General features: G+C 40.1%; 1 protein-coding gene across 2 annotated transcripts in view; it reads left to right on the top strand.

Moving 5' to 3' along the window:
• LOC114660012 (protein Wnt-8-like) overlaps nt 1–15,347 on the top strand; it is a 53,359-nt gene extending 38,012 nt beyond the window's left edge. The window contains exons 5-6 of one of the 2 annotated variants that reach the window (XM_028814519.2): nt 14,058–14,200; nt 14,335–15,347. In XM_028814519.2, coding sequence (XP_028670352.1) covers nt 14,058–14,200; nt 14,335–14,901 — 710 coding nt within the window. In that variant the 3' untranslated portion in view covers nt 14,902–15,347. The remainder of the gene's footprint in view (nt 1–14,057; nt 14,201–14,334) is intronic. The other variant, XM_051934224.1, reaches the window with a different exon arrangement.
• Nucleotides 15,348–15,669: the final 322 nt, after the last annotated feature.

Below are 15,669 nucleotides of genomic sequence, written 5' to 3' on the forward strand. Positions count from 1 at the left end.
GTTTTGGTTTCCAAAAGGCCCACCCACATGAAGGTTCCAGAAAGAACCTTTTATTTATTTAAATTCAAAACTGGCTCCATACTTTAAATAAATAGGTGGAGACAGATTTGTAAAATACTAATGGGTCCTGATTTTAAATGGACTCGTGCTGCATTCAATGACACAGGCTAAGTTTATTTATTTATTTATTTATTTTAATCTTTTAGTGTCCTGTCCCTTAATTTTTTTTTCTACGTAAAGGCAGTTTTTCAACGCACAAAGAACCAACTTCATATGCAAAAGACCTGCAGAATGGAATGGTAAACGGTACTTGGTCAAGCAATAGAGGAACCGCACACCTCAATCAAGCACCATAAAATGCCATTAAAGAACGCCTAGTTTTAAGATGCAGATGAGTCGTCAGCTTAGGTTTAATATATAAATAAATGAGCCGTCGCTTTAATGTTTTTGGGGGCCACTGATTGCAGATTTAATTTCTGCACCCACATAAAAGGAAACGTTTCTCCAGCATTCCGAGGAATTGAAACGACTGATGTTAGTCCAGTCACGAGCAGATGATCACCTATTTTACACTTTTAAAAATCAAGGTGCCAGGGTCTTCCGAGTGATGTATCCTTTTTTGGTTCCCAAAAGACCCATCCACGTGAAGATTCCAGAAAGAACCGTCAGTGATTTAAATCCGTAAAAGGCTCCATACACTCTTGAAAATCAGTGTTCTTTAATGGCACTTTATAGATAGATAGATAGATAGATAGATAGATAGATAGATAGATAGATAGATAGATAGATAGATAGATAGATAGATAGATAGATAGATAGATAGATAGATACTTTATTAATCCCAGGGGGAAATTCACAAAAATTTATGGTTTTGTATTGGGTTGCGTTCCGCGTATATAAAGTATTGCTTGACAAGGCACCATCTCATTCTGTGAAGGGTTCCTTGCATGTGAAGTTGGTTCTTTGTGTTTTGATAAACTTCGTAATATGTGGGGAAAAAATGAAATCTTGAATGTTTAGGCTATAGCAGGACATTAACAGATTAAGAAAACCTTGACTGTATTATTATATGCACCAAGCGAGCTTTTAATTTCATGACTCTATTGGTATTTTACAAATCCCTTATCTTCTGTTCATGGTTTTTTGAAGCATGCTACATTAAGAATTAAATCGCTCGACGTTTTTGAATAAAAATCTCGAGGCTTCAAAAAATGACAATCTATTGTGTCTGTACAACAAGACGGCAGGCACTCCGGCCATCGATCGCCTCGCTGCACAATGAACTGCCAGACAGAAGGAAGCTCACCCAACAGCGGAACATCTCGCTTTGCTTTGTACATCGTGGGCAGGGGCGGCCTTAGGCTTGTGCAAACTGTGCACCTGCACAGGGCCGCCAAATCCCAGGGGCCGCCACGCCAATAATATAAAACAGAAAGAGAAAATAACGACACAGCTAACGGCAATGTGGCCGAAAAAAATTGTGTTTCTTACTAATTAGTTTGCTGTATTTACTAATGTCACTAGAGTCGGAGCAGTAAGCTATATGTAGTATTATAACGTTCTGCCGTAATGAGAATATCATGGGCCGCCACTTGGTTTTCAAGTTACGGACACGCGTAATTAAAAGCGAAGCCACTGCAAGTGGGCGAGTCGCCTTACTAGTTAATGTTTCACCTAGTTTTAATAAAGTATTAGCGCAAGAGGCATAGTGAATATCTGGTCGGATAGGGGAAACAAGACATTCGCATACCCATTCTAAGCAAAATGAAGACATTTCGAGTACACGGAAGCTGGCAAAACGCAGCGGCAAATTTCGGCAAAAGTTAAACGCTTGTGTCATGAGCACGAGGCGGATATGCAGTGTCCGCAACTGACGTGGCCATCAGCCGTGCATAAGATACCATATTGGCATTGGCGGGCGAATGGGGCCACCGATTATTTCTCTGCCCAGGGCCGCCACGAGCCTAGAGCCGCCCCTGTCGTGGGCATCGAAATCCTAGACGAGTCAGGCACCTACAAACTAAAACAGACCCCCCTCTCGTCACTTACCTCTGACTTAGACAACCCACCGAAAACCAGACACGCGCAGGTTACTATTTGAAAGGACAAATAGACACTAGATTTGTTTTCAGTGTTAGATATACCTAGGTCGAGTTATTTTTGGATGTGTGCCGTGCGTATATTTAATATATTGTAGGCCTACTGTACACTGTATTTAGATATTGATATACATTAAAATTACTGATTAAGCGGCATCCCTGAAAAAAAGAAAAAAAAACTGTATCCCAACACCAAGACGTCTGAGAACTTGTACTGTTTTATAGAATAGAATATAAAATTCTGTAACTGACCTATAAAGCTTTAAATGTCCTTGCACCGGACTGCATCAGTAACCTCCGCCATCACTCGGCTCCTGTCCGTTCACCAAGGTCCACTGATTCGATCTCGTCGTGCTAACCTGCCGGTTAACTAACCTGCGCTCTATGGGTGACAGAGCCTTCATATGTAGCGCTCAGACTTTGGAACGACCTTGTTAAATAATATAAATCTAATATTTTATTATTATTATTATTATTATTATTATTATTATTATGCGATTGTCTGGCACACTGTGGTAGCTGGGATAGGCTCCAGTAGACCCCCGCGACCCTGTTCAAGATTGGGACTGACTCACCATTATTATTATTATTATTATTATTATTATTATTATTATTATTATTATTATATAAGGCTTTTCTCACTACTGGAAGTTCTTTATACAGTGAGTGGGGAGCCACTTCAGCCATCACCAAAGTGCAGCATTCACCTCCTAGAAGAAGCGATGGCAGCCATTTTTGCGCCGGTCCGCTCACCACACACCAGCTACGAGATCAGCCGATTCACTCATTCGTTCGGAAGGCGTTTAACTTACTCTGACATTCTGAGCCTTCTTTCTGTTTCCGCACTTTGTCCCAGCAGATGTCACAAATTGCGTTATTTGTTCAGCTTTTTTTTTTTTGTAGTATGTTGCATTGTTGTATTTTGGAGAATATATTGGGAAATACAAAAACTGCAATAATTTACATATATTAGAAATACATGCCAGCATACTGCAAGATACTGTAATATATTTATTAAGTTTTTTGCTGTATTTGTTAAGTATATTGTTACAGTTTTTGAAATTTATTTTATAATAGATTATTCTTAATTTTTAAAATATATTAAGTAGTACTAGAGTGTTGTACCGTGTTAGCCATTATGAATGTAGAGAAAAGCCAAGCAAAATGACACCTTTTATTGGCTAACTGGAAAGATTACAATATGCAAGCTTTCGAGGCAACTCAGGCCCCTTCTTCAGGCAAGATGTAATAAACATTTGATTACATCTTGCCTGAAGAAGGGGCCTGAGTTACCTCGAAAGCTTGCATATTGTAATCTTTCTAGTTAGCCAATAAAAGGTGTCATTTTGCTTGGCTTTTCTCTAAAATATATTAAGAAATATTTCTTTATATTTCATGCAATATACAAAAACAACAGCAATTTACATATTTTACAATACATTACAGCTACTGCTAGATATTGTAAAATATTTATCCTTGAAGTTTCTTATAACACACTGTAAAATATATTCATATAGGTACTAATACATTTTAAAAAAATACATTTCACAAATATTTATTTTTTCTAAGGGTATTTAGTGTTTTATGCAGATATTATTTTGTATTCATTGTTGTATATTTGAGTGGCACAGTGGGTAGCGCTGCTGCCTCACAGTAAAGAGACCCTGGTTCGCTTCCCAGGTCCTCCCTGCATGGAGTTTGCATGTTCTCCCCGTGTCTGCGTGGGTTTCCTCCCACAGTCCAAAGACTTGCAGGTTAGGTGCATTGGCGATCCTAAAATGTGCTTGGTGGGTGTGTGTCCTGTGGTGGGCTGGCGCCTTGCCTGGGGTTTGTTCCTGCCCTGTGCTGGCTGGGATTGGCAGACCCCCGTGACCCTGTGTTAGGATACAGCAGGTTGGAAATTGACTAACTGGCTGTTGTATATTTGGTCCATGGTAATTGATGGCACCCTATCCAGGGTTTGTTCCTGTCTTGCGCCCATTGCTGATATCCAGCCCCTCAGTGACCCTGTTCAGGATTTAGTGGGTTAGAAAATGAATGAATACTGCATATTTGATCTTTGTTTTTAGTTTTTTTTTTTTCCTGTTTTGCATTTTGAATTTCTGTGAAGTGCTTTATGCACAGGAAAGGAATCATAAAATGAAAACAAATAATAATAACTCTTCTTCTTCTTCGTCGTCTTCTTCTTCTTCTTCTTCGTCTTCTTCGTCTTCTTCTTCTTCTTCTTCTTCTTCTTCTTCTTATTATTATTATTATTATTATTATTATTATTATTTATGAATGCCTTGTTATCAAACCAATAGGTGCTTTCAGTTAAACCATCTCATGGTTTGTACACCATGACAGTTTAAGCACTGGTAATTATAACTGAGCCTTATGTCCTTATTGCACTGCTAACTGCTTTCGGTTCCATTTGTCTTGTGATCTGATGAGTAAGCAAATTCAAGAAATGTGCAGGCTAATCTATAATTTAGGAAGACATTTATCAAATCAAAAGTTGCTTTCAGGTATGCTGACTTGTGACCCAAGCAGTCCAGAGGTGCATTAAGTGGGTTAGATAACGGATGACGGTGATTTGTTAGGGTGGCATGGTGGTGCAGTGGTGGTGCTGTTGCCTTGCACTAAATAAACTCGGGTTTGATTTCTGGGTCCTCCCTGCCTGGAGTTCATATGTTTTCCCCGTGTCTGCGTGAGTTTCCTTGGATGCTCCAGCCCCCATAACTGTTCAAAGACATGCAGGTTATGTAAACTGGTGGTGCTACTTTGTCCCCAGTGTGTGTTTGGTGTGTGTATGTGTGTTTATCTGGTGATGAACTGGTGCGCTCTCCAGGGTTTCTTCCTGCCTTGCACCGTATGCTAGCTGAGACAGGCTCCAGCCTCCTGATAACCCTGTTCTAGATAGGACTTGCTTTGTTAAATGAATTAAATGTAAACGCTGAGCCAAGAGTTCTTCATTTTCTGCATGTCTTGCACAGCCTCATTTAACTCACAGGTGGCACAGTGGTAGTGATACTGCTTTGCAGTAAGGAGATGGTTGGTTCGCTTCCCAGGTCCTCCCTGTGTGGAGAGCACTTTAAGTTGTGAGAAAAGCGCTATATAAATGTAAAGAATTATTATTATTAACTATGAATCCTTTAATGCATTGCAGGCATGTTCCAAACATGGCCATCAAACCAAGGAAATGGTTTGTGTGAAGAAGGCCTATGTAATTCAAAAGCACTGTTTCCACATGGGCACAGTTAGAGCCGCTGGAGCTGAACTGAAGGGTTTAGGATTACACAGTCAGTTGGCGGTGGGATTTGAAAAGTCTTCTTTGTGCCTTGCACTTTGTTTTTATCAAATGCACTGCACTCTTAAACATAAAGTTGCTAAAGTGGCTCTTCGGAGTGATGCCACACTTTTGTTTCCACGTGGCTACAGATAGAACCTTTATTTAGATGTGCAATAAATATCCATGAATAGATGAGAACAGATTTGTGAAATACCGCTGGGTTCCTGACTTTGCTGCTTACCCTAAACAAAGGCCCAGTTCAGGTGTTCAAGTCTGTTGTGTCCTGCTAGTCTGCAAGATGTTTTTCCAGATATTAGGATCTTTCACAAAACCCAAAGAACCGACGTCATACACCAACAAACCTTCTCAGAATGAAATGGTTCTCGATCAAGCAACGATTCTAGCAAGGAACCACACCACCTAGTAAAGTGCCATTAAGGAACCACTCTTTTTGAGAGCGTGCCTATCATCCTCTCAAAAATAAATGTGCCAACGTGATCCTTCAGAGCCATGCCAGAGGGCACAGATGCCCAGTGCCAACCCTGGAGGGCCGCAGATGGCTGCAGGTTTTCCTTCCTGCAATTTTCTTCATCAGTGGCCAATCAACTTCTCCTCACATCATTTTTTTTTTAAGACTTAGTGCTCTGAATTGCTTCGTTTATTTTTTTTCCCATAAACGTCAAACAAAATTAAGATGTCAAGCAGGTCAACAGATGATCGGCTAAGCTGGAACCTCAAACTCCAACCACTTTCACTCCACTCAGTTCCCTAATTAGAAGGAGATTCTTGTTGGTAATTAAACCTGTGATTTCATTTCCATGGCTTGTTGCTGCTCTCATTCTATCACAGCTGACATTTCCCAATTTGGTGATTTTCCTTTTTCTAAGAGCACTTGTGGACCTGAGCACATCACTGAGACCTTCACCTTTCTTTATTTCCAGAAATTGTATGATGGACACAGGTTATGTGGTTATGCATTGGCTCATTTTGTGCCTCATTATTGCTTAGCTCTTAATTAATGAAGCAATTATGGCGGATAGGTGGCGCAGTGGTATCGCTGCTGCCTCACAGTTAGGAGACCTGGATTCGCTTCCCAGGTCCTCCCTGTATGGAGTTTGCATGTTCTCCCCGTGTGTGCATGGGTTTCCTCCCACAGTCCAAAGACATGCAGGTTAGGTGCATTGGCGATCCTAAATTGTCCCTAGTGTGTGCTTGGTGTGTGGGTGTGTGTGCCCTGAGGTGGGCTGGTGCCCTGTCCAGGGTTTGTTTCCTGCCTTACACCCTGTGTTGGATGGGATTGGCTCCAGCAGACCCCCATGACCCTGTAGTTACATTAAAGTGGGTTGGATAATGGATGGATTAAGGGGTCTGAGTCTTGTGAATGTAATGATCAGAAAAAAAAATGGTCACTAATTGAGAAAATGGTTAGAATGAAAAGCTCCAGTCACTCCTGCTGCTCTCCAGGATCAAAGATGGACAGCCCTTCCAATGTAGAAACATTTTTAACTCCTGAATGACCCATCTACATGAAGGATTCAGAAATTACATTCGGTAATTTAGACCCATAACAGGTTCCATATTAGCCATGAGTAGATGATAGCAGATGTGCTCCTGCTTTTTAGAAAGAGTCTTGCAGCATGCTAAGAGGATACGTTCAGATGTTCTGCTACGATCCTGCCAGGTACCTTCTCACAAATGAAGGTGCCAGATTGGCTATTCAGAGCAATGCCATAGAGGAACAAATTTTGGTGTCCAAAAGACCCATCCACGTGAAGGTTCCGGAAAGTACTTTTTGAAGGGTATAGGATTATACAGTCAGTTGGTGGTGGGGTTTGCAGAGTCTTCTTTGTTCCTTGCACTTTGGTTTAATCAAATGTACTGCACTCTTAAATGTAAAGTTGCTAAAGTGTGTTCTTCAGAGTGATGCCACACCTTTGGTTCCCTAAAGAATGATCCACGTGGTTACAGAAAGAACCTTTATTTAGATGCTCAATAAATATCCATGAATAGATTATAACAGATTTGTGGAATACCATTGGGTTCCTGACTACTGTATGGTAAATGGCTCCATACAGTAAATAACCACGACTAGATGGTAACAGATTTATGAAATATCAATGGGCTGTGATTTTAAAAGGACCCTCGCTAAGGCTAAGTTCAGGATTTCCTAATTTGCTAGTGTCCTGCTAGGTAGCCCACCATACATTAAAGATTTAAATATTTTTCTATAAATTAGGAAGATTTTCAAAGTACAAAGAACCAACTTTGCATGCAAAGAAACCTTCCCGGAATGAAATGGTGCTTTGGTCGAGCAATGGCTATACGAGGAACCACACAACCCAGTGAAGAACCATTTAGTTAGGTTAGGTTAGGTTAGGTTTCTTTATTTAGTCATGTTCACACAGGAAAACATGAAATTTGCCTTCTCAGTTGCATCTAATAACAGGTAACAGACAGAATGAAATAAAACAGACAAATAGAAATAAGAAAGGTTAAGGTAAGGCAGTTAGATAAAACATATTTATACCAAAAAAAAAAAAGGTAACAGGATATATATCAAAACCTTAAACATTATCTCCGATATTTCTTATTGAAAAGTCGTATGGCACTAGGAATAAAGGAGTTTCTGGAGCGATTTGTGTGGGTTTTCAAAGCAACTATCCTTCCTGTTTACTGAAGTTTAGTTCTACATGTAATGGATGTCTGTCATCAGTTGAGATGATTTCCAGTTTCTTTAGCATTGCCCTCTGACACACACTAGTCAAATCATCTACATTAGCCCCAATAACTTTAGCTACATACTTCGTAATCTGCTGGAGCTTTTTTGAGTTTTGGTTTGTCAGACTATTAAACTAGGCAATGAAACTGAAAGTGATCACGGACTGGATCATACTGCGTTAGAAGGACAACATGAGGTCCTTGTCTACTTTAAATAGTTTGAGTTTATGGAGGAGAAATAAGCGCTGGTTGCATTTAGAAAATAATTTTTTTGTATTTGTATTCCAGTTAAGATTGTTATCTAGGTAAGTTCCTAAGTATTTATATTCATAGAATAGTGCCAGCATTTTTAAGTGTGCATCCTATGAGACTTTTAACAATTTCTGGTTTTTCCACATATCTGGACCCTTTTCAGAAGCTGAAACAACTGACTTCATAAAAAAAAAAACCAGTAGTAGAAAAGAATGGTTCTATCAAAGAGCATAATAAGAGTGACTTATGACCCTTAAGCTCCACCCACAAATTATAATTTATGATTTATAACTTTTAAACCCACCCCTTGAGGGGGGAGGAGACACCTGTCATGATTTATCAACTTTAAGCCCCACTCCCCCCTTCGACCATTAGAGATCACGTGACTCCATTTGAAAGAAAAAAGGCACTAGATTTAAAATTAATAATTTTAAGAAAATATAAAAATAATAGGAGACCCTCCTGTTTGTAATACATAGTCAAGCAAGCGAGTATCTTTTAAAAACTCTTAAAACAAGCTATTAAATGAAAATAATCATTTCCCACTCTATTTCTTATCATAAGATTCAAAACTTTAGAATGCTTTCTTAATTTTTTTGAAAAGTCATAAATTCATATTCAGGCCATAAATCATAATCTTGAGGGTGGGGTTGAAGGTCATACATCACTCTTATCACCCTTTTTAACAGATACTTTTTTTGTTCTACCGCTGAACCCTGTCCAGAATTAAATCCATCCATCCATTTTCCAAACCACTATATCCTAACTACAGGGTCACGGGGGTCTGCTGGAGCCAATCCCAGCCAACACAGGACGCAAGGCAGGAAACAAACCCTGGGCAGAGCGCCAGCCCACCGCAGTCAGAATTAAATGTTTTTTAATTTTGTCAAGTAATGGCTATAACAGCCTTTGGCAAGGATTAGCAAGGAGGAAGTAAGGACAGCTATGAAGCGGATGAAGAATGGAAAGGCCGTTGATCCAGATGACATACCTGTGGAAGCATGGAGTTGTTTAGGAGAGATGACAGTGGAGTTTTTAACCAGATTGTTTAATGGAATCTTGGAATGTGAAAGGATGCCTGAGGAGTGGAGAAGAAGTGTACTGGTACCGATATTTAAGAATAAGGGGGATGTGCAGGACTGTAGTAACTACAAGGGGATAAAATTGATGAACCACAGCATGAAGTTATGGGAAAGAGTAGTGGAAGCTCGGTTAAGAAGTGAGGTGATGATTAGTGAGCAGTAGTGTGTTTTCATGCCAGGAAAGAGTACCACAGATGTGTTGTTTGCTCTGAGGGTCTTGATGGAGAAGTTAAGAGAAGACCAGAAGGAGTTGCATTGGGTCTTTGTGAACCTGAAGAAAGCATATGACAGGGTGACTAGAGAGGAGATGTGGTATTGTATGAGGAAGTCAAGAGTGGCAGAGAAGTATGTAAGAGTTGTACAGGACATGTACGAGGGAAGTGTGACAGTGGTGAGGTCTGCGGTAGGAGTGATGGAGGTGGGATTACATCAGGGATCGGCTCTGAGCTCCTTTCTTATTTGCAATGGTGATGGACAGGTTGATAGACGAGATTAGTCACGACTCTCTGCGGACTGTGATGTTTGCTGATGACATTGTGATCTGTATTGAGAGTAGGGAGCAGGTTGAGGAGACCCTGGAGAAGTGGAGATCTGCTCTAGAGAGGAGAGGATTGAAGGTCAGTAGGACCATCAAGACAGAATACATGTGTGTAAATGAGAAGGAGGTCAGTGGAATTGTGAGGATGCAGGGAGTAGAGTTGGCGAAGGTGGATGATTTTAAATACTTGGGATCAACAGTACAGAGTAATGGGGATTGTGGAAGAGAGGTGAAGAAGAGAGTGCAGGCAGGGTGGAGTGGGTGGAGAAGAGTGTCAGGAGTGATTGGTGACAGACGGGTATCAGCAAGAGTGAAAGGGAAGGTCTACAGGACGGTAGTCAGACCAGCTATGTTATATGGGTTGGTGACGGTGGCACAAGAGACAGAGCTGGAGGTGGCAGAGTTAAAGATGCTAAGATTTGCACTCGGTGTGAGGAAGTTGGACAGGATTAGAAATGAGGACATTAGAGGGTCAGCTCAAGTTGGATGGTTTTGAAGTCAGAGAGGCGAGATTGCGTTGGTTTGGACATGTGCAGAGGAGAGATGCTGGGTATATTGGGAGAAGGGTGCTAAGGATAGAGCTGCCAGGTTAGAGGAAAAGAGGAAGGCCTAAGAGAAGGTTTATGGATGTGGTGAGAGAGGACATCCAGGTGACAGGTGTGGCAGTACAAGATGATGAGGACAGGAAGATATGGAACAAGATGATCCGCTGTGGCAACCCCTAATGTGAGCAGCTGAAAGAAGAAAAAGTTGAATGGCTATGACATCCCATATATGTACAATATTATTAATTTGTTTGTATGCCTATCTTCACTGAGTGCTATGAACAATTCTAGTTAAAATACAAATATAAAATACAAATATAGTTAAATACAGAACTGGTACACAAATAAATGCTGATGTGTTAAAACACTCAGAGAACAAGGTAAAAACAAATGAAAACAGCAGCATCTGCTCATTAATTTATTGAAAAACTAAAGGGCATTCCCCCTTCTTTTTTTTCTTTTTTGCTTTTTATTTTTCCTAACTATTTTTGCCCATGCCGCTGCGTCTCATTTCTTTCTCTCTGGTGGTTGTTGAATTCGGCTTCGTTTCTTTCCTTTTTTATAACTTTCTGATTTTTTTTCAATTTTTGCTTTTCCAGTTTTAGCTTTTTTTTGTGTCCATGTGTTCACTATGAAGTCATTTGTCATATACTGTAAGTTCAACTTGATTTTTTGCAATGTTATTTTCTTCAGATAAAAAAAGATAATTTATGTGGAAACCACGTAATGGATTTCATTACTTTAATTACAAGCACTGATCATAGAAATAAAATCTTGCCATTGCCCAATTATAGTACCTTTGGGTCACTAAACTCAAAAGTTGCATTCTTTTAAATACTTTGGAGAATATTTGTCATTGCACAGCATCTTTAAATTGATATAAATAAAAGGAACCATTTCTGAAGAGTTTACATAATAACTGTTCCTAATACATTTGACATCATTTTGTTAGGGGGAAAAGGATTTGTGTAGAGTGCTGTTTAATCAAGGAATATTTTCAAGAATATTTGTAAAGTGTTTCAGTTACTTTCCTTGGCACTGTGTCTCATTTGCATAAGGCTAATTCATTGCATTAAGGGTCCGCCCTTTCTGTAATGACATTGCAAAGAGAGTTCTGGGCTCTTCTTTCTTAGGAGACTGTGGTCCTGTAATGTAGGAAGTGACATCCCTGACATCTTCTATAATTCTGTGGCGGCCAGTAAGGTGTGCTGGGCCGGTCACATCAATTCAAGAGAGGACCACCGTATTAACAAGCTGATGAAAAGGGCAGGCTTAGTTATGGGACACACATTGAAAGCCCTGGAGGCAGAACAGGAGGGGAGAATGAAGACAAAACTGAGGGCCATTATGAACAATGCTGCACATCCTCTCTCTGACACACTGACATTGAGGACTTTCACCCAATTAATATTTCAGCAGAATTATGAAAAGAAATGTGATTGGGGGTCCTTTATACCAAAACGCAATTCTTGTGAGTAATGCCTCACTGTGACTGCCAATCAGAAGTTCTTTTCTTTTTTAGTCATTCAGGTGTGCGTTCTGACTATAGTATATACAGTATATACAGTATATATATATATATATATATATATATATATATATATATATATATATATATATATATATATAGTATAGTATATATATATATCTATGTGTGTGTGTATTTTTGGTCTTTTAGTTTGGACGGAGGTACTTTCATAAACAATGTGAAAATGTTAGTGGATGGAGATCATTTTTGTTTAAATCAAAACATAGTAGTGTGGGCCTGACCTTAACGTGTGATATTTGTAAGCCCTGGAGATGGTTTTCTACTTTCTACCTACATTACACTTCTAACTTCATCTGACCCTAAACTTGTTAGCTTGATACTGTACTGCAGTCTTGTTTTTTCAATAAAAGGCCTAGGAATGGTGCTTGTTTAAATACCTTTCCTTACCTATAAAAGAAGGATGCTTTCTTAGAGAAGGGGCTGTTGCATCAACAGTACCCTTATATTTATGTACTTGTCTTCAAAAAAATACACTTTAAGGCTGTGTAAATTCTTTTAAGAGTCAGGTCTTCAGTTGAGCAGTTACCTTAAGTTAGTCCAGACTTTGTTGGTGCCTAATTGAGCCCACTCATGGACTGGCATCCTATTTGGAATTTCAACCTTGTTGCTTTTGGTTCCAACTCTTTGTAAGCCTTTGCTGGGCAAAGCTGTTTGACAAAATGGATTGATGAAACCCAAATAATGAGCTCATCAACAACTATTAAACAATTAGATAGATAGATAGATAGATAGATAGATAGATAGATAGATAGATAGATAGATAGATAGATAGATAGATAGATAGATAGATAGATAGATAGATAGATAGATAGATAGATAGATAGATAGATTTAGTTTTAGAAAACCTCAGTTTTTCCACTTTTTATGGAAATGCACGTAGTTTCATGTCTAGTTCTGACATAGCTTGGAGGTATGTTTTGCATCATTGTCTTGCTGTCCAATGAGCCCCTGACTTACTAGATGCAGACCACAAGGTGCTCTCAAAATGCTGTGGTAAGCCTTTTGTTTCAGAATTCCAGTCACTCTGTGCAAGTCACCAATTCTCCTCCAGCAAAAGAACCCTAGACCATCACAATTCCTCCTCCATGTTTGACAGTTGGTGTCACACACCGAGCAACCATCCTTTCACCAGCTCGATGGCGTATAGACACCAAGATTTCAAGTTTGGATTCATCGCGCCATAAGACTTTCTTCCAGTCTGCAGTAGTCCACAGCTGGTATTTCAAGGCCCTATTTTTTCGGCTTTTCTTCCTGCCACTCGCCCTGTCAAACCTGCAGCACAAAGTCTCCTCTTCACAGTAGAACCGGAGATTTGCTTTTTTTTTTGACCTGCACTGTTAAGCTGTGTTTGAAGCTGTTGTGCTGTCAGGCACCTGTGATCACATAAGCTACTGACCTTCAGAACCTTGTCTTCTGATTCAGTTGTGACGTCTGCTCTGCCAGATCTCTTCCTCTCAGAGTTTCTCCCAGTTTCCTTTGGATTGTGTCGGACACCTCTGCACTCACTGACACTTGGATCTTTTTCAGTTTTTCTACCTGAAAGGCCTACACTTGTAAGGGTACTAATGCTTTGTCTCATTTCTTTTGTTACTTGCTTTTTTTCTTGCCACCATACAGTGTAATATTGTCCAAGTAGTACTTCTGAGGGTATAGTAACACAGTCTGTTCCAACTCTGCTTTAAGACACGCAGAGGGTTATTAAGTAATCAGCAGAGGTTGGGACACCTGTGCAAATTGTTTCCTTCAATTTATAAGGCTTCATTTACTTTAATTGCTGCAGAACATCTTTAGGTTGTAACCTGTTGGTTGTTCCCTGAAGAGGGCCCATTTGGAATATTCTGAAAGTTACTATTTTCAGTTTTTTGCTAACCTAAACTTTAAATTTAAACCTCTGGCACTTTACTGCTTACCTGCACCATTTTAGGTCATTTTTTGCATTTTAACTGAAACTGCCTTTAAACTTAATTTCAACTTCCTTGTTCATCTTTCCATTTTTCCTGTAGGAGGTAAAGGGTGGATCTGGGGAGGCTGCAGCGACAACGCGGAATTTGGGCAACGGATTTCAAAGCAGTACGTCGACGCGCTGGAAACTGGACAGGACTCCAGAGCTGCCATGAACTTGCATAACAATGAAGCAGGGAGAATGGTAAATCTCTTTGTCTTGTGCTCCTTTGTTTGTTTATTTATTTGTTTGTTTGCTTTCTTTAAACGTGCCTTATACTGTTTAAGACAAATGTAAATGCTGGTCTCTGTAAAACATGGTATTTTTTAATCCTGTAGGCTGTCAAGGCAACTATGAGGAGAAGCTGCAAGTGTCATGGAGTCTCTGGAAGCTGCAACATTCAGACTTGCTGGTTGCAGCTGTCGGATTTCCGAGAAATTGGCAACTACTTAAAAGTGAAACACGGCCAAGCCCAGAAATTGGAGTTGGACAAGAGGAGAATGCGCGCTGGAAACAGCGCAGACAATCGAGGGGCGATCGCGGATGCTTTCAGCACCATCGGGCGGACAGAGCTCATCTACCTGGAGGACTCTCCGGACTACTGCGTCAAGAACACGAGTCTGGGGCTGCACGGCACGGAGGGCCGAGAGTGTCTGCAAAGCGGCAAAAACCTGTCGCAGTGGGAGAAGCGAAGCTGCAAGCGGCTCTGCCACGAGTGCGGCCTCAAAGTCGAAGAACGAAAGACTGAAATTGTCAGCAGCTGCAACTGTAAGTTCCACTGGTGCTGCACGGTGAAGTGTGAGCAGTGCACGCAGGTCGTCACCAAGCACTTCTGCTCGAAGAGAGACCGAAACGGGGGTCCGTTCCACAACGTCAAGCGTAAAAACCGGGGACACCGAGACTGAAAGGTCCTCCCTGACTTGTGGACTGCCTCCCTCATAATTTATTTCAGCGACTTCGATTTGCCCTTAATAGCGTGACGAGGCTGTCATGAATTTGTCACTTTCTGTGAAAGCGACTAATCTGTATATTGTGGGTATTTTTTTTTCTTCCTAAACATTTTAAATACATGCACTTGCATTCATGTTTTTGTAACGGGGTGAATGAATAATAAAAAAAAATCTGTTTAAAGTGAGACGTTTGTGTTCGTGACATAATTATATGTATAATTAAGTTTGACGTGTTTTTTTAATAATGTGCTCAAACTGTAAACGGTTAAAGCAATGAAGCACACCTCAAATAGTTACTTAACACAATTTCATATTTTGACCTGTAGTGGAAACATTTTTAAACTACAATCCTAGGTGGTAATGCAGATGTTTACAGGACACGATTGATTTCAATCTGCTTTGAAGTACTAATCTGTTGTTTGATTATTCCAGGGCGACGTTTCTTTGAACTTAAATAAAGGAAATGTGTCAATTACTCTTGTGTATGTTTTGTATGGATAATATTATAATCTGCCGCTGCTCTCAGGTCGTACATAATGCTCTGACAAGTACTTGCGAATGAGAAGGACAAAGAAGCCCTGGATTAGCATATTTGCCTTCGAGCAGCACTTTGTTTCAAATCTCTTTTCACTTGAAAAGAAACAAGCTGTGGAATTTGTCTATGTTAGCACAAGTATCAGAAACACACGACATTAAAGTGTCCTTTAACGACTCCACGGGCAG

Source organism: Erpetoichthys calabaricus, chromosome 11 (assembly GCF_900747795.2).
Source record: "Erpetoichthys calabaricus chromosome 11, fErpCal1.3, whole genome shotgun sequence".
Classification (NCBI taxonomy): domain Eukaryota; kingdom Metazoa; phylum Chordata; class Cladistia; order Polypteriformes; family Polypteridae; genus Erpetoichthys; species Erpetoichthys calabaricus.